We start from the raw sequence: 18,319 nt of genomic DNA, 5'->3' as shown, positions 1-18,319 counted from the left end.
AAAAAGCTCTCTGCAAGGCATTTCAGTGTTCATAAAGTACACCAAGAGGAGAGAACAGAATTTCCTACCATATATTCCATGTGATAAGAGAAAGTTCTACCTCACACTGAAAATATAAACCCTGCTTGTACATACTGTGACAGAACAAGATGGAAAAGAAGTATTGTTGTTTTACCTCATTCAGCCGTGGCTCATTCTCATCAGCTGAAACGTGGAAGAGCTCTAAATAATTCAAAGCATACTTCTCAATTGGAGTCAGCTAAGAGAAGGAATCAAGAAAAAAAAAAGTTAGTATTGAGAATAATAGAAGAAATGTTCACTGAAGTAGAGTGTAGCAATGACCTCTTCAAAACTAATCATTCTCTCTTAACATCTTAAGTCAGCAGGAGATTATCCATCCATTTAATAAGAGTATCAAACCCATTGACAAAGTTGCTTTAAGGCCAAACAGCAAAGAAACTGAAGTATTTCAAATAAGCATTACTTTTGAACCACACAGCCAAGGAAAGTCACAGTACCTGATCCACAACAGCAACTAACTCCTGTAGCTGTGAGGGTTCTTCATTGTATTTTGTCTCACAGAGCTCTGTGATCAAAGGTTCAATACTTGACTCGGATCCTATTTCTTGTACACAATCATTTGACTCCTCATCCTCTTGCTCAATACTGTTGAGGGCCTTTCAGAAAGATACATTTGAAACATAATGAAGACTTCAAAAGTATGGAAAGAAGCCTCCTAAGAAGTTCACCAAAATTCAACACAAATGTCTGGAATAATTCTCTGCTCAGGCAAGAGAGACAGTCTCCAGAAAACATACAACTCAACTGTGGGCTTCTGGAAGTATTATTACAAGGGAAATGACAGAACAACATAAAACTGGAAGAAAAGAGATTGACAGAATTTACCCAAATAAAAAATGATAAGGCAGCTGTTTAATACTGATGTTGCACAGCTGTATTTCTAATTCCTATGTTAATAATTACCTCTATGAACGGTCTTGCAACTTTAGGTGAAATATTTTCTGCTGGAGATGGCTCTTGAGAAAGTACTACAAATTCTTCTGCTTTCACTCTAAACCCAGAATCCTCCAGAGGAGAATGAACCTCAAACAATTCCTGAATCGTTTGCTTGTTAAGTAGAAGGTGGAAAAAAAAGGAAGGGGGGGAAAAAAAAGGAAATAAATTGAGCTTTAGGGACCACTCTCCTTTTTCTATAACTTTGAATTAGCTCAGGTTTAAGTGACTTTACAAACCATGGATTGACTTAAGAAAAAACAAACATCTATAATTTCTGGAAAATTGACCATTTTCTCTTCTCTGACTTTCTCCTGTAGCACTGCAGAGTACAATGAAGTATTAGCAATTCATTTATAGTGAAGTCAAAAATGTCATATCCTGCACCACCACACTGGGAGAGCCAGAAGGGGATGGACTACCCTTACCAGTGCACTCAATATCTTCTGCATCTTCAGGGCTGCAAGTGAGAACTCACCTCACCAAATACTCAAACTTCCTAGTTCACATTTTTGAAGTTGTAGAAACCTTCATCATTACAAAGCTCTGCAGAATTTTGCAGCAAGGTGCAAGAAAACAGAATATATTATGCCACATAGTCTCAGGCTGCGCCAGGGGAGGTTTAGGTTGGATGTTAGGAAGAAGTTCTATACAGAGAGAGTGATTGCCCATTGGAATGGGCTGCCCAGGGAGGTGGTGGAGTCATCATCATTGGAGGTGTTCAGAAGGAGACTTGATGGGGTGCTTGGTGCCATGGTTTAGTTGTTTAGGTGGGTTGGATTGGTTGAGGGGTTGGACACGATGATCTTGAAGGTCTCTTCCAACCTGGTTGTTTATCATTATTATAGCTGATGCCTGTGCATCACCACGCAAGTAAGGGAATAAAAGGAGAGAGAATGTGGCCCTAACACCTAGAGTTCAAGCAATGATGAAATCTAACATGCTTACCTATCAGTTCTAGCCCAAAGAGATTTTTAGCAAGCTGTTATTAAAACACCTGAATTTTTGTAACACTCCAACATAGGTATTTGAAGGTATTTTAACTTACCTGTGTTAAAAAGGCCATTGAATAGTCGTTTCCCTGAGCAGCTACTTCTCTGATCAAGTCCTTTGTGCCATTTTTCAAAAGCTTCTCTTCTACAGAATTACCACTGACAAGCCTTAACAAATAAAAATAAAGGAGAAGTAAGAGGACTCTGATAAGTACCTTCCAAAACAGCTTTCAGAAACAAGAAGAAAAATTGCCCTTAGTGAATACCATGGAACTCTTAATATGTGGTGGTTTGTGTTTTATTTTCAGCTGTTACAGGCCCAGCAGAAAACCCATACTGCCACCTCTACTTTAAAGCTTCCTTTGAACAGTTACTGCAATTTTTTGGTAAAGACTAATCAAGCACACCTCACTTAAAAAAAAAATCCATGGAAATTAGCAGAGGAAAACCATGAAGGTATGATGATTTCATTACACTTCAGAAAGACCACATTTTGATATGATAACCTGGCATCTATTTGACTGAAGTGAGATGAAGTTCTCAGCACTGTTTCCACTTTATTTCAGATCACACAGAGGAGCACTATCTGGAGTAACATTAAATGCACATTAAAGAGCAGTCACTGGTCTGTAACCATCACCTGTATATATGAATATCTTTACATCTCCCAATTCTGTCACACCATTCCTGAGCTTTTGCATCCATCACTGGGTTTAGATCATTGTCATAGAACACAACAGTGTCTGCCTCAACAAGATTGACTCCAGTGGAACGACTGTGAGAGGAAAGGATGGCACAGAAAATGCGCTTGTCTCTGTTGAAGATTTTCATCAGCTCCTACAGAAAAGGAATAAAAGCAAAAAGCAAATAAATCATACAGAGCACACTGAATTACCAAACCAAACTCACCACAGCCCATTTAAAAACCAGACAAAAATCAAGTACTTCAATATGAGTAAGAAACAAGGCAAGTTTCTCTCCCCTGCTGTAGCATACAAAAGCCTGAGCAGCACATGTTGTTGCACCAGCGGACAACTGTTAGGGCAGACTTACCTGCCGTTGTTCATGGTTGGCATATTCATCAATCCTCACAAAGGTGAGGAAATGGAAGTTCAGGAACAATTCCAGTATGTCCAGCATCAGAATCATCTGTGACAGAATCAGCACACGGCGCCCTTCTGATTTCAACTTTTGAAGCAAGACAGCAAGAGCTTCTAATTTTCCTGCATTTCACACAAGAAAGCCAGTAATGGTTTTACGTAGAAATCCCATTGCTGTGGAACAGGAAATCACTGAAATTCTATCACCAAATGTCCTCCTTTACCTGAGTCATACTGCACCAGCCGGAGGTCAGGGAACTGTAGCAAGTGAGGAGTTGTAATCTGCTGCAACTGGTGCAAGTGTGGAGCTGCCTTCTGCTTAAGGCTGTGCTTAAGGAGTTTCAATCTGTGACTATATGAAGGGGGAGGATTTGCTACATATAAACATGGGGGAGCAGCGACTGCAGCTGGCAATACAAAGAGAGCCCTGTGAACAGCACCAAAACATGGGAATACCAGTTTAGAAAGTTCCATACACAATTATCATTTGCAGCAGTTATTTTCTGTCAACCATGTAATTTTATGCTGCTATCTAACCACTTTGTTACAGTGACTCACTAAGTGCTGCACACCTTCAACACATTAATATTCTCTATCTCCCTTTATCTTTTTGAATTGTTTTGTCTGCTTTAATGACAGCTTCTCTTAAGGTGTTTGCACTGTGACCACTGGTGCTCAAACACAAGAAACACCCATCACACCACACTTACTAAAAGCAATTCAAAAATGTTGGGAGCTCTTCTAATTGCATTTAGTGTTTCTGGAAAACTGCAGCTACTGCTCTGCACACAATCCACTAAAGCCCAGCTTCAGCTAAACGAGCTTGTGCCTACAACTCTGTGTCTTAACCCTCATTGGCTGGCTCCAAGAGCAGCCATCTTACTCAGAAGTAAATCCAAAGGATAGGAATGTAAGATGAAATATGGTCAGCTGACTTTCAGCTTAAAAGGAGGAATCTTTATTATAAAGATTCTAAAAGAAACAGAAGCAACTGTTACTTTTACTTTCATGCTGCACATAATTTACTGATAAATAAATTAGTCTTAACCAGAAAAGCTCCTGAATAGAACCAAGGTTTTAAAGCTTTTCAGAAAAGATGTGTTTAAGAAGCAACTACAGGTGGTAAGAACTTAAAAAGGCAGAGTCACACATTACCTGTTAATAACATCCTTCAGAGATTCCTGCTGCTGACCCAAAGTCAGGATCATTTCTTGCAATGGGCTACTTGGGCCTCCAGAGGCACTTGAAGAAAGGCAACAGTTCACAAAGCCAGCCCACCTCCAACTGTTGCCATGGCTGGAAGACAGCTGTGAGGGCTTTCTTTCACCAGTCAAAGAACAAACACTCAGCAAGTCTTGGCCATACATGGGGGCCCGTGAACAGCGCCGTTCATTGCCTGCGAAGATTCTGTCCAGGCGCTCCTTCAGAAGCCGGTTCTTCTCTTCATAGGTTTCCTTTACCAAGAGAAGGTAAAAAGAACATTTGCTGCTCATCACAACCATTTAGGAATTCCTTTAGAATGAAACTACCAGGATCAGAGTACCGTATGCTTTACATATGCTTTAGCACCTCTGCTATGAGCACAGGCTGAGGGAGCTGAGTGTATTCAGCCTGGAAAAGAGGAGGCTCCAGGAAGACCTGATAGCAGCCTTCCAGTACCTGAAGGGGGCCTACAGGATGGATGGGGAGAGATTGTTTACAAAGGCCTGCAGTGACAGGACAAGGGGCAATGGCTTCAAACTAGAGAAGGGCAGATTTAGATTGGATATCAGGAAGAATACAATGAGGATGGTGAAACACTGGAACAGGTTGCCCAGGGAGGTGTTTGAGGCCCCTTCACTGTAAATACTCAAGGTGAGGCTCGACGAGGCCCTAGGCAATCTGATCTAGTTGGGGATATCCCTGCTGACTGTGAGGAAGGTCAAACTAGATGATCTTTGGAGGTTCCTTCCAGCCTGGACCATTCTATGATTCTATGGCATCACCAGCATCCAAGATAACAACTACTTAGACCAACCACAAAAGGTGAAATTTGAAGACTACAGCTAAATTCAGTTCATACCAAGCAGTCAATTCTATTGTAGTTTAGTATCTTCTTGCCTTAAGCACATAGTTTTTATAGTACTATGAAAATAAGCCAAAAATGAATCATTTATTATTGGGACATTACAAATTCCTACTGCTAAGGTGCAGGTTTTCACACATTTTAACATATAGTTCATATTTCCCTATGCCTTAACGATTGCTTGAGTATCTTTTCTAAGGATTTGTTAAGATTAGAAATCTATTAAAATTTACTCAATTGCCTGTGTGCTCAAGACACACAGAAAGTCTTATGATTCTTTTATTTATGCATTAATATATCATATGATCACAGAATGGATTCAGTTGGAAGGCACCTTAGAGATCATCTACTACAATCTTTCAACTAGACCCAGCTGCTCAAGGCCTCATCCAACCTGGCCTTGAACACCCCTAGAGAGGAGGTATCCACAACCTCCCTGGGAAGCCTGTGCCAGAGTCTTACCATCCTTGTACTGAAGAACTTCTTCATAAGATCCAGTCTAACCCTACTCTCCATCTTAAAACCATTCCTCCTTGTCCTGTTACAGTTGTAAGAAGCTGTCTGTTATCAGAGCAGCATAAAGCTGTTAGCCACTTTTATACACCAGAATTTATTTTAAGCCATGGATTATAGAAACAAAAAGGCATCAGATCTGTAAAGCTGAAACCCTGATAGAAGTTGGGTTTTTTAGCTACTCTGCAATCATCAAAGGTCCTAATTAGTTCCAGCTTTGTAAATTACAGCTTCCAACTATTATATGGACTTAGTCCTGAAAAGCTGTGTTTCCACACAAAAAGAGACATGAAGTACCTGCGACTGTCCATGGGTGGGTGCTGGTTTTAATGCTGCTCCCATGTCACCAGCTGACAAATTACCAACTGCAGTTCTACCTGGAATACAAACTGAGGATAAACCTTGTGTTTATATATTTGTTTTTCTGGAGACTGGTTTCATTTCATTTTGTCAGTAAGTTGTCATTTCATAGTTCTAACACATCATAACTGCAGACAAATGTCTATTCTACATCTCCTTTGGGTACTGCATCTCTCTGCATTGTTACACACCAGCTATCTGACAGATATTTACAGTGTTCTTCCCAAAGAGCCAAGGCAGATCAATGGAATTTTACTTTGCTTTGCATTCATAGCTCATGCACAATGTCATGTATAGTGCAATAGGTGTCAACACTTAGAAGCTATACTCTAGGTCAGGAAAAGATGGTTCTAATTTTTACTAAAGAAATCTAGGATTTTTCAGAGAACACATGAATTCAGTGGATCTTGAAACTGATGGAACTCTATAAGGGAATCTCACAGTAACATTTTTGTGAGTTCAACTAGCAGATGTCTTCCCAGACCATTAACTGAACTGTAAGAACATCACTCAAAAGTAAACTAATCAAAACTACAGTAATACCCTTCATGTACCAACAAGGCTACAGACACTGTAGCAGTTATTTTCCTGATAGGATAACTAGGTTTCTGTCGCGGCCAGGATGCAGTGCTTATCAGCACTGATTACTTGTACCAGAAAGGCTGCATGACCCTCCACCAGTCACTGTGAAACTGTGGTTAGTGGCAAGTCAATACACCCATGAAAAACTGTATTCAAGTTAGGGGCCAGTCCTTGCATTAAGAAGAGACTCCAAGGAGCATGTAGAGGTTTAAGCTTTTCCTTTCCACATTTTGATTACAAACGAGCTAAGAGATAGCAGTGCAAATTCACTTTCACCCCACAGCTGCATGTGAGCTTCACAATTACAGTTCCCAATCACCTAAAGCTATGGAATTTATTTGGCAATTTATCCAAAAATTCAGAAAGTCAAAGCATGTATTTTCAATGTGCTTTTGATGAACATCCCAAGAAATGTTTCCTTTTGTCAGCTGGAAAAAGTACTTTAGTTATTATTGTTCTTAACAGCTGCTACTCACCAGAGTAGTAAGATGTGTGAGGTTTTGTAGAAATCCTACATCATTTTTTATTCTGAACTGTGGCCATGAGTACCTCTAATGTAATCAGAGCTGGAGGGTGAAACATTTGAGCCACAGCTCTCCCAAACCATGACAGAAATCCTCTACCTCCCAACAACTGGGAGGCTGTTGAAGCTTACTCTCCCCTTTTCATAATGAGATGTTTATTCTTCACAAAGTCAAAACACGAACTCCAAGGGCACATTAATACACCAAAAAGAAGCAGGGAAAAGTATGTTTTATGGGAACAGTTTATATCCAGAGAAAATTACAGCAGATGGCCATTTCCAGGGAAGAAACTCCTAGCATTGAATTTATCATCATTTAACAATGTGCTGTTTTGCTGTAAATGCATCCTAGGCAGCAATTCCTCTATGCTTTTTTGAACAACATCTTGATTGTATTTTTAAATAAGGAACTGATTACATTTGCAGCAAGGCACCAAACACCTAAGCTGCATTTGTAGATATAAAATGGGAACAAAATCTTGATTACACAGAGAAGCAAAGAAAATTAGATAAAAGCAAAAGTAATGTGGAAAAATGCTGTACATTCCATGTCAGTATAAAAACAATCCCTCTGATCTTTCTCTGAAAAGAAAAAATAACAAAGTATTTAAAATAAATTTCTTCCCAGGAAAATCTGAGCTAAGATTCAACTGGTTAAAAAAAAAAAAAAAGCCTATATATTCAACACAGTACTAAAAACTTCACTGAAACTCCAATACCTGTCTAGCACAAAGGTAGTTAACCTGGCTCCTGAACTCAACCTGCAGAATTACAATCTAGAAGAACCTAGAGTTCTCTATCAAGGTGATTTTAATCATTGACTGTTTACATAGAGACATTTCTTCAGGCTACAGAACCTACCCTGCTGTGTCACCGCTGTGGAAGTTGGAACACCTGCTTGGTGCTGATTTCCCAAAGCATTCAGAGCGTTCTGAACACTTCCAGCTTGGGAAACCGTCTGCATGACAACTGGGCCCTGAGGTCTCAAATACTGCTGACCAGGTGCTGAAACAATCTGAAGAACACTTCCTGAAATGAAGAATTATAAAAAAATTAGGCTGGATAGAGTGGAAAAGAATAGAGTTGTCTACTATCACTACAAAGTGATCTTTGCTGTTTCAAACTATCTCAGATGCGTTCAACCTGATTTAAAATTACACACTATCCAATAGAAGGGGAACACTCAAGTCTTTACTGTTAAAGAGGAGTTGCATATCACAGAGGTATCATTCTAAATACAGCTACTTTATACAGAATTTGGACAAAATCCAACCCACAAAAACATCTTCACTTAGCATTCCTCCTATTTATTCTGTTGGCCAGAAAGAATTACAATTTCCAGGTTCTCCTGAATTTGGCAACACATGTACCACCAAAGAGAAATTTGAGGGCAAAAGATATTGCAGGCAGAACATCCAGGTTAGGATAAGAGTTGGGTCAAAATTCACAAGCACATCAGTCTTGAAGCATTATTTACCCCATGTCAGAACAAACCAAGAATGTCCTCAGTTTCTGCTCACCAGGGAGTTTATCTAAAATAATGCCTCACCTTGCTTTAGCTGTACTGCATACACATGAAAACAACCTTGAAATACAACACCCAAAAAGAAAGCACCTTTGTCTTTCATTTGATAGGGATTTATTTTTCACAACAGAGCTACTTTCTTATCCCTTTCTCACACAGAAAACAGACAGAGCAAAACAGCACAAGCAGTAGGGATAGAAAAATCTCCTTGCCGTACAGCAAGGAGGAACACGCTGCCCATATCAAAACCCAAGCATTCTGCACACTGGAAGATTTCCTGGTTTAAGTTAAGTACCTTGCAACTGCAAGGGCTGCCCTGCAGTGAGCTGGCGAAGTTGACTGTGTGACAAAGTGAACTTGTTCCCTTGGAACTGCAGTGTTACAGGGGTCTCTGGCTGAGCGATTCTGCCTTGTGCTCCTGCTATAGAAGCCAGCTGGGCTATTTTTACTACCTCACCACCTGTTAAGGAGGAAAACAGGCATTAAAGAAAAACAAACCACAAGGTGGGAGGCAGGTTGTTCAATATTCACAATTCTAAGTTTTGGTTAGTAAACTGGTGCTGAAGCGCCTTCCATGCATAATTATACTTAGTGCATCAAAAGTGTCATATAGAAGTTAAGCAGGTATTGCTTTCTAGATTTGTTGGACAAACTGGAAAAAAGCTGATTGTTTAAAGGGTAAGAACATCAACATCTTAGAAGTTATCACTTTCATTAGCAAAAAAATTAAGAGCTACCTGAAAACTCATGTGACACTTTGTAACAGAAGGAGTATAGACATTAAAGTGATTTTCACTGCCTTTTCAAGAGCACAAAGGAAGATTTAAGGAAAGACAAAAATATCCATGTGTGACACTGTAAATACACATTGGAAATGGCCTGAAATTTGCCGATGAAACATGATTTAGATTAAGCAATCTGCACTTACACAAACCAAAAAGCTTTTAAGTGACAAGGACCAAGCTTTTTGTGATTTAAATGCAGAAAGGTTAGAGGCACTTAAGCATTTAGTTTTATGATCCTGAGAAAATACTGTTGTGAAAATTTAGCTTTTGTAAAGGCAGTGGCATTACCCCAGATACAAAATTAATACATCAGTGCTCAGTACTCTATACACATGCTAATAGGCAGTGCACATACAACCTTAAAGCAAAGCCTCATCATTTTTCTCTGCCTAACAGTTGCAACGCTCCCCTCTGTGAGAGAGGCCTTTAGCAGATGGATTAGTGTTTAATATGAAAGGAATAATTAGGATAGAGCTAAAACATTTGGTCTGAAGGAAGTCTTGCCAGCAGAAGAAACATGCAGAAATAGGAGATTAAGTTGACACCGCTAATGTATGTCCACAGCAATTCTATTGTTTCTTATCCAATTTTCGATTTTCCTTGGTCATAAGCAACGTACTGAGCAAGGCTAATCAGAAGAGTGAAAAAAAAACAACGATTCTGTACACATTTTAGGGTGCCTAGTAACTTAACCTCGTTGTAGTACAAAGGTGGGAGAAACCTTGAAAGGGGAGGCCACTTACTAGGCAACCGTGCCTGGGCCTGAGAGGTCAGAACCAGCCTCTGAGGCAGCACACTCTGTTGGATGGTGTGCGAGGGGGGCTGTGGCTGGGCCTGGCCTAGCTGGGAGGCCTGCGCAGAGGTCTGGCCCCGCGGTTTCACAGGGTTGGCTGTGCTAGTTGCTGTGGTGAAGGTCGCTGCGGGCTGGTGTCTTGGAGCACTGGTGGAAGCCTGAGTTGTCTGAAACTGTGCTGCTGCGGCTGCAATCAATAAGGGTTGTTTGTGCAAGCTGTTAGAGGTTTTAACTCCACTCTTTTAAACAACCTGCATTAAAAAGAAACCTTCCAACAGGATATTAAAATGGCTACAGGAATGGTTTGTCCTTACAGACTGGGATTTCTATCCACACCTTTTACTCCATCCTATTTTTACAACATTATATATTTGGAGAGCATTGTTTAAAGGTTAAATAAATACACAAAAGCACTGTAAATTCCCATCTTTGACAGAACATTACACCTGATCAGGGTTTAAACACCAACTGTGCCATATTTACTCCATATGCTAACAATTAGGCTACACGAAGCTTAGCTTTGCATTATACTGGCAGATCATACTGTAGAAACTAGTGGGGAAATTCACTGGCAATTAGTCTGTTGGTATTTTTAAGCCATTAGTATTCTAGACCATTAAGCTAGAGGGAAAAGGAGTTCTATTAACAGCCTAACTTGAATCCATCTATGCAGAGGTTCAGGTAGCCAACCTAGCACCAGCTCCCTTACCTTGATTTGAAGACACCGTAGCTATGGGTGATCTTCCTCGTACTTGTCCCTGTTGAGTTACCGTCGCTGTGGTCACTGTGCGTTGTACTTGAGTGCTTGGGAAAACTACAGTCCTGCCCTCAGGTTTCTGACCATACTGAACGGGTTGAAACAACCTGAAAAGGATATGAAGTCAAAGCCTACAGGAAGATCACTGTTTGGCTTTTAAATTAAACTCTGTCAGCCAAAGAAAGCATAAACTGATCACAGTAGATGCTAATCTCTTTCTCACAGATGGCTGAAGCTGGCGAGACTTCAGCAGACTTCATGTGTGGGCACTTTATAGTCATTTTGCCAAGTCCAAGAAAGTAGGAAACTTTCATTGCCATACATCCACCTTAACACAGCATGCATCAAAATTACAGCAAACAGCTTACAGAGTCTAGCCTGATATCTGGAAAAAGAACTGAGCCCTCATGTAATTTCCCAGAGGGACAGCAACATGTTGGCAGGTCATCAGGCAGCTTCTTTGTACCAGAAAAAATGGTTCCAGATAATGCTGAAATCACTGCTTCACTAGGAAAGGAAGACTCTTTAAAAAGTTCACTGCTATTAAACTTCGTATGTCCCTTTATAACACTGCAGCTAACACTGTAGGCCCAGCTCAGTCTTGAATTATCTCCATGCTAATTTTGCAAATCAATACTCACTTGTCATAAACAAGGGCCTCAAGAATAAAATTCATCTGCCAGTGAAGGAGTAACTACAGGCAATCTATAAACACGAGGCATACACAGAATTGTATGCCTCAAAACCCATTAAAATAGAATCCCTGTTTTCAAGGGTAAACAAGAAAGCAACAATAATAAAATGCAAACTCAAGCCTGAGGTTTCATGTGAATCACAGAGGCAGACAGAACTCTGTGAACATAACAGAACTTCATTTTCCTCCTGTAATTCCAGCTTAAAAGAAGGGCAGTTGTGCATACCTGCTTGGTTTGAGCTTCACTGGGTTTGGCCTAGCTGGTGGTGGAGGGGAGCTGTAGATTTCTTCAATTAACTTTCTAGTCACCTTTTGTTTTGGCAATATTTGTGCTTCATAATGAGTCATTTTGTTTTCCATTCCAATGAGATCAAAGAGAGACAGGTCTGATTCCTAGGGATATTGTAAAACAAGGTTGATTTTCTGTGATGACCCAAACAGTTAAATCCTCCTTATGTTCTATGCTGAATTCACTTTTTGTATTTTTAACTTGAAGTAAGTGCTCCAAGTTTAAAAGCAAGACATTAATTATTAGGCAAAACTGTCTAGAAGCCTTGGAAATTTATCTTAAACTAACAGTCCTGTTATAAGCATCAGCATCAGAAGAAAAACAGAATTGAAATAATTAGCCTGTCATAGAAATCAAAGCAAGGTGCATTTGTCAATTCTTCATACATCATCATTTCCAAAGAATTAAGCAGCACTCTTAGAAGGTGCCTGTGAACTGTCGAACCCAAATGCCAAACCATGAGGGCATGCATAGAATTTAGGAATAGAAAAACAGGAAGAATGGAAACAAGCTCAACCAAAAAGATCATCTCATCTACTCCATTACTCATACTTCTAATGCAGTTATTGTCTTTGATGATTTGGAACAGGGGCATAAGTAGTGCCTCCTCAAATGGGCTGACAGAAGTGTACTCCTTCAGTCACTGAACCAGAGTGTTTTATTTACTGCTCTTAAGAGCCATTCTTGCTTTCCTTTGGCTACTGGAAGCAGGAAGAAAATTACAGAATGACATAAATAAGCACTGTACTACCCAGAGCTCTTTCAGTGTTGGAGAATTCCTGCAAGCAGGAGTAAGCTGAAAATATAGCTAATTTTGACCAAGTGGTTCATTGATTCAAACATTGATTACAAATCATTTGAAATGCTCAAACTATTACTCCAAAAAAGAGGTGCACCAAGTACTCACTTAGCAGGAATCATTATGGAATGATTAATTCCTTTTATTTGTAAACTTCAGATATACTTTTGATGTAGAAAAACCCCCAAAACTAAGTATGACATTCTACCAGGGCACTAAGAGGGGGGGAAAAATAGTCCATTTTTTCACTCACCTTCCAAATATCCCTTTCTAGGGCACGCAGTACCAGAGACGCAGTGCTGTATTCCAGTGTTTCTGATACATATGAGGTACTTGAAAGTCTGGGGTTTATCAGGTCAGGATGATTACAAATCCGTTGCAGCTGCATCAGGACGTGCAGGACACTGATGAAGTGTCCACTTTTGAGGGCTTCTTGAGTTCTACCAAATGATTTGCACAGAAATACATTAATTTAAGTACAGCTTTCATGGAAGCGTCCCTAAAATCAGCGAGCTGAGAATGTGTTATGCGGAGGTCTAAAATAAGCTTCAATTTTACCTAGATCCTTCTAGAGCAAGTGGCATTGTACCAAGATAAATTTGGAAACATGGAACTTAAGGACTGGTTCTACCTTAGTCAAATATGACCTAATCAGCTCTCTATCCTCTACCTGCTTTGCTTCTATTTCATTCCTACGCCTATCAAAAACCACTTGATGCCACAGCACAGGTAAATGGCTGAACATGAGGAGAAACATTTGGGGCTTTAAGAAATGAAGAATACTCATTAGAAACAAATCTTAAAACAAAGTAACAGCAAACCAGACCATTAGAACTTTAGGTTGCAGAGGTAGATGCACTTTTTACATCAGGCCCACAGCATCACTCGCCTGTAGTTATAGCTTTCAATGCAATCACATTCTATTCACTGGTCATAATGGCAAATTTCAGAAAACCTCTGTAAAACACTTCCAACCATAACAAACATCTTGCTTAAGCACCAGAAGTGATTTAGTTTTGAGTCCTTACCCTGGTTGTAATATGACATCTTCATACATAGCTTTTTGTCGACTAGAAAGACGACACTTGAGCACGTGCTCGTATTTCTTTGTTAGCTGCTTCTCGACGTCCCTCTTTGATCTCCGCAGAATAAATGGCTGAATCATCTGAAACAGTTTGTAATTGAGAGGGGGGAAAGAAAGAAAACATTTTCTCACTTCAAAGACAGTGTTACAACAGGAATCTAAATCTACTCAAATCTAAGACAGCTGATGTGATAAAATTCCTATGCCATACATAAACATATTGCTGTGCAGACAAAGGTATCAGCGTTAGGTTGCTCTTTAATTTCTGCATAGTAGGCTTCAAAAACTGAGCTTTCTATGAGTTTGTTTTTTTTTTTAATAAATCCTGCTACCAGAAACTCCTACTTTCAGCAGGATTTTCTGTCTGAACTGAACAAAGTGTTAAGAAAGGCCAGAAAACTCGAGCTGAACCACATCTTTTCATTTCTTCCCCCTTCACCAACAGGGAGAACACACAGAAACAATGACAACATACTCTGTGTAGCCTGATGACCAGTTTATGGCAATAATCCTGGTTCTCCTCATTAGCTGCTTTGACTGGAAAATCCAGGTAAGGTCTGGAAATTCCCGGAATCAGAAAATGTACCATGGTCCACAACTCCATCAATGTGTTATGCAAAGGAGTGTCTATCAGAAGCAAACGATGCTGGCTGTGAATAATAAAAAGAAGATATTTTTTTTCTTTGACCTGATAAGACATTGTTGTGAGAAAGACACCAACGTTCAAACATTGCTTACTGCACTGCTTTAGGTTTGTCAGATACACAGCAGCAGTAAGTAGTGCAAATAAAATTAAATAGAGCATTAATAATCTTTTTAATCCTGAATATATCACCAAACAAGCTTCCTCACTGCAGAGGATCAGAACATGTAAGAGGATCTGTTTGGGAGCACAGAGTATCATAAAGAATAATTATGGTCTGATGACAGTGGCAATCCTGAGCACGTCACTACATTGCTAATTGTTTTCACCTAAAGGCAATTCTACAGGTGCATGTTGGCCAGGAATTTGGGCAGACCAACCCAAAAGGTTTTCTATTAAGAAGGTAACAGTGTGACATGAAAAGAGAAAACCTCACTGCCAGCAGGAAAACAATTCTCTGCTCCATACCTGCGGAGACTGAAAAGTGCCTCCCAGTGTTTCTCAGTCATGTTCTTTATTTGTTGCATCTCATCTACTATTAAGTACTTCCATCGCATTTTCATAAAAGCTGGGTGGCCTTTGAACAGCTGTTTGTAGGAAGTGATACACACATTGAACCTGTTGGGTTCTGTCCATTCCTACACAAAAGGAAAGAGAAAATGAAACAGGAAAAGTTAAGGCAGAACTCTCAAGTATCTTCGACCCACCTCCTTCTTTCAGTAAGCACACAAAAGATGCCATGACCCAAAGCATTCTAAAGGCAGTCTTGGTCTTTGAATTGTAGTCACTTCAGAAAGCAGGTTTAGCATTGTATGTTTAACTCAATGCCAAGAGTTCCAAAAATACCTTGGAAAATCTGGCAACTGTTGGGTGCAAAACTCTTTGTAAACAAACCAGCAGTGTTAAAAACTTTTCATATCCCATCAGGATGTAAGGAACACACAGAAAAATGCAGATTGTTAAAGGTCTCGACATCTAAAATGTTAAATACCACAGTGTAAGAGCTGCAAAATACAGTACCTGTCTTTTTGCCCTAAGTTCCCTTTGGCTGCCAAAGTAGAGAAGGATTTTCAACCCTGGGCACCAGCGTTTCAACTCCAGCTCCCATTTCAATATGTTACAGCTCCGCACAACAACAAGGTGAGGGCCCCAGTTACCTACAGCAAGGGAGGCAGAGCAGCTCACAGTAGAAGAAGATTCCTGAAGCTTATGTTCTGTTTGTTTTTAATGCAGTGCACTGAATTAATCATTAAAAGTGAGACCAAATAACAACAAAGGTGTTTTAATGACTAAACTATTCTTTATGATTTTTCAGACCTCAGATACCTCTTGTGTACCTAGCATCTATTTTTCCCTCAACCACATAAACTGCTTGAATAAGAGAGGCTGCCTCCAAAACAAGCTTTGCCTTACCTATTCTCAGTACAACACCAATATTAGTAATACCTGAGATGATACAAATATTCTCAGTGCAGCACCACTACTAGTAATAGCTGAGATGATATATAAGACACCCTTGTCCAATTATTCTTATTTACTCCTTGAATTTAATTATCTGTGGCCACCTGGTCATTAAAACTGTTTGTAAAGCTTTTTTATACTGACAAACTATGCTTTGGAAGCTTTTGTCAGTGAGAAGGTAACAGTATATTGATCAAACTGTGTACTTATAAGAAGGCACCTCTATGTCACACAATCTAGGAAAGTGTTTCTGACACAGTCTCACTCTATTCACTAAACTGATGTCTGAGATGGCTCAGCAGAAAAAAACTTGCCCTTAGACAATTCACAGTACCTGTCTCGTACTGTTAGGCAAATGAACTTACCTTCATTACAAGCCAAGTGGGCAAAAAAGGCAATAATTTGCACTGTTTTGCCAAGCCCAGCCTCATCTGCCAGAATGCCATTGAGATTCTTCCTGTACAGCTTTGCTAACCAATCCAGCCCAATCTTTTGATACTCTCTGAGAGGCCCATACAGCAGCGCTGGAGTGTTGTATTTTACCTGCAATGGCAATGATTTTCATTTTTATGAGTTAAATTCATGGGCTGTGTCATAAAGCACAATCCTTCTATGGTTCAATAACCAGAAAATGTTTGCCAAGTCTGTGAAATCATGACAAAAGCATTTCAGTAGATTCAGAGCAAGAACCAGGAGCCTTACCGCTGTCGTTATCCTAGAGCTGCCTTTAGGTAACAGCATTTCTGCTGCAGCAGCGACCTCGGCAATGTCTCTCATGTGCTTCTTTGGAGGACTTGATCTGTCTATACACTTGTACTGATCAATGCTGAGAAGGGAGTCTATGAGGACAACTTCTTTCTGAGGACTTTCCCTATCAGAGACATGGTCTTCCATTTCTATGAGAGAGAAGAATTACAATGGTATTTAAAAGAAACTGAAGTAGCAGTTACACAGAGGAACCGAGGTGGCAAGAATTCAGACAGGAGATTTCTAAAAACAATTCTGTGATTTTCAAGCTAGTCAAGCTACAATGAAAATAACCTAAGCTCAGGATCACATATGTGTTCTGGATATTTATACTGGTTAGGCCATTGTGACCATTAGCTTTTCACAACTTCTACAGAGGTCCCCTCATACTACTTAAAACTCGTCCTCAAATACATAATTCTATCACCACGTTAGTACAGAGCAGATGGCAACCGTGTAATAATAGCTAGCTGTGAAGTGTATTGCTCTCTTTGACTCACTATTATTCCTGAGATCTTACACAGCCTGACTTTAAGACAGGCAAACAATATCCTCTTTTCATAAACTGAGAAATGAAAAGCCATTATCTTCACTTACAAAACAAAAATACACTTTAAATGTGATTCATTCATTACCTGTTTTCCCCTAATCCAAAATGTCTTTTAACAGAGAGCTGAAACACCAAGCAACTTCTTTCACCTTGTACATCTTAAAAACTTCTTCTAAACATGAAGTAATTTACCTTCTTCACTGCTGTCCTCTTCACTGTCAGGCTTTGGCTGGGGCCAGTGAAAATTTTCTGCAAAGGCACCTTCATACATCTTTAGTAAATCTTCCAGAGGCAATTCAGCTGTAGGTCATTAAAGGATGTTAAGTTTAAAAATACCCAAACTGGTAACAATCAATACCATTGGTTTTAATCTCCCTACATTCTCCAGAGTTATACAAAACCAGATCTCTAATCAGAAGTCAGCTTGAGAGGTAATTATGAGATAGCTGATGGCAGTATTTTTTTAATGACCTTGATTACAGAGAACATTTGGCATTACACCAAGCGGTTTGCTCACCAGCTTGCTTTTTGTTGTATCACAAACCCACCACTAAAACGGACAGGAAATTATGGGTTGGGGAACAAAGGGCATCAAATCCAGCCCAGTAGCTGGAAGACAATTCAAAACTTTGAAGTTTCAGAACTGAGCTGTACCTCAACCTTGCTGAACAGTATCTCCACAATCCCTTGTCTGATCTGTTGAAGCAGGAATGTGTGTGCTGGCTGCGACCAATCCATCAGAAACATCCTCGTTAGGAACTTGGCTGACTGGCCAAGAATTATAATCCCTCCAACTGGCCACCTGGCTGCAGTCACTAAGCTCCCAAACAGACCAAACAAATGGATCTGGAAACTGTGTATTAACTGCCAGGCTTAACAGGAAGCTCGCCTCACAAAATCAGCAAGGTTTCTGCCATGATAAGTGGTCCTTATGGGATGTGTTGCATCCATCAAGCTCAGCACAGCAGTTATTGTTGTGCTGCTAACAAAAGAGAGTTGCTAGCCAAAGCATTGTCCCAAAAAAGCCCCTCATCTTCAAGTAC

At 39.9% G+C, this 18,319-nt stretch overlaps 1 protein-coding gene across 1 annotated transcript in view; it reads right to left on the bottom strand.

Moving 5' to 3' along the window:
• Window positions 1-18,319, bottom strand: part of LOC104309709 (E1A-binding protein p400) — a 52,527-nt gene that overhangs the window by 16,153 nt on the left and 18,055 nt on the right. The window contains exons 14-35 of the mRNA XM_054173253.1: window positions 17,469-17,576; window positions 16,682-16,875; window positions 16,345-16,522; window positions 15,539-15,675; window positions 14,987-15,156; window positions 14,351-14,525; window positions 13,820-13,956; window positions 13,045-13,231; window positions 11,930-12,096; window positions 10,962-11,116; window positions 10,203-10,439; window positions 8,970-9,134; window positions 8,011-8,178; window positions 5,982-6,073; window positions 4,262-4,560; window positions 3,331-3,533; window positions 3,060-3,229; window positions 2,647-2,843; window positions 2,063-2,174; window positions 985-1,128; window positions 519-677; window positions 176-259 (exon numbers count right to left, since the gene is read on the bottom strand). Of these exons, the coding sequence (XP_054029228.1) occupies window positions 176-259; window positions 519-677; window positions 985-1,128; window positions 2,063-2,174; window positions 2,647-2,843; window positions 3,060-3,229; window positions 3,331-3,533; window positions 4,262-4,560; window positions 5,982-6,073; window positions 8,011-8,178; window positions 8,970-9,134; window positions 10,203-10,439; window positions 10,962-11,116; window positions 11,930-12,096; window positions 13,045-13,231; window positions 13,820-13,956; window positions 14,351-14,525; window positions 14,987-15,156; window positions 15,539-15,675; window positions 16,345-16,522; window positions 16,682-16,875; window positions 17,469-17,576 (3,638 nt within the window). The remainder of the gene's footprint in view (window positions 1-175; window positions 260-518; window positions 678-984; window positions 1,129-2,062; window positions 2,175-2,646; window positions 2,844-3,059; window positions 3,230-3,330; window positions 3,534-4,261; window positions 4,561-5,981; window positions 6,074-8,010; window positions 8,179-8,969; window positions 9,135-10,202; window positions 10,440-10,961; window positions 11,117-11,929; window positions 12,097-13,044; window positions 13,232-13,819; window positions 13,957-14,350; window positions 14,526-14,986; window positions 15,157-15,538; window positions 15,676-16,344; window positions 16,523-16,681; window positions 16,876-17,468; window positions 17,577-18,319) is intronic.

This window comes from Dryobates pubescens, chromosome 25 (assembly GCF_014839835.1).
Source record: "Dryobates pubescens isolate bDryPub1 chromosome 25, bDryPub1.pri, whole genome shotgun sequence".
Classification (NCBI taxonomy): Eukaryota; Metazoa; Chordata; class Aves; order Piciformes; family Picidae; genus Dryobates; species Dryobates pubescens.
This window is presented reverse-complemented; position numbering and strand designations above follow the sequence as displayed.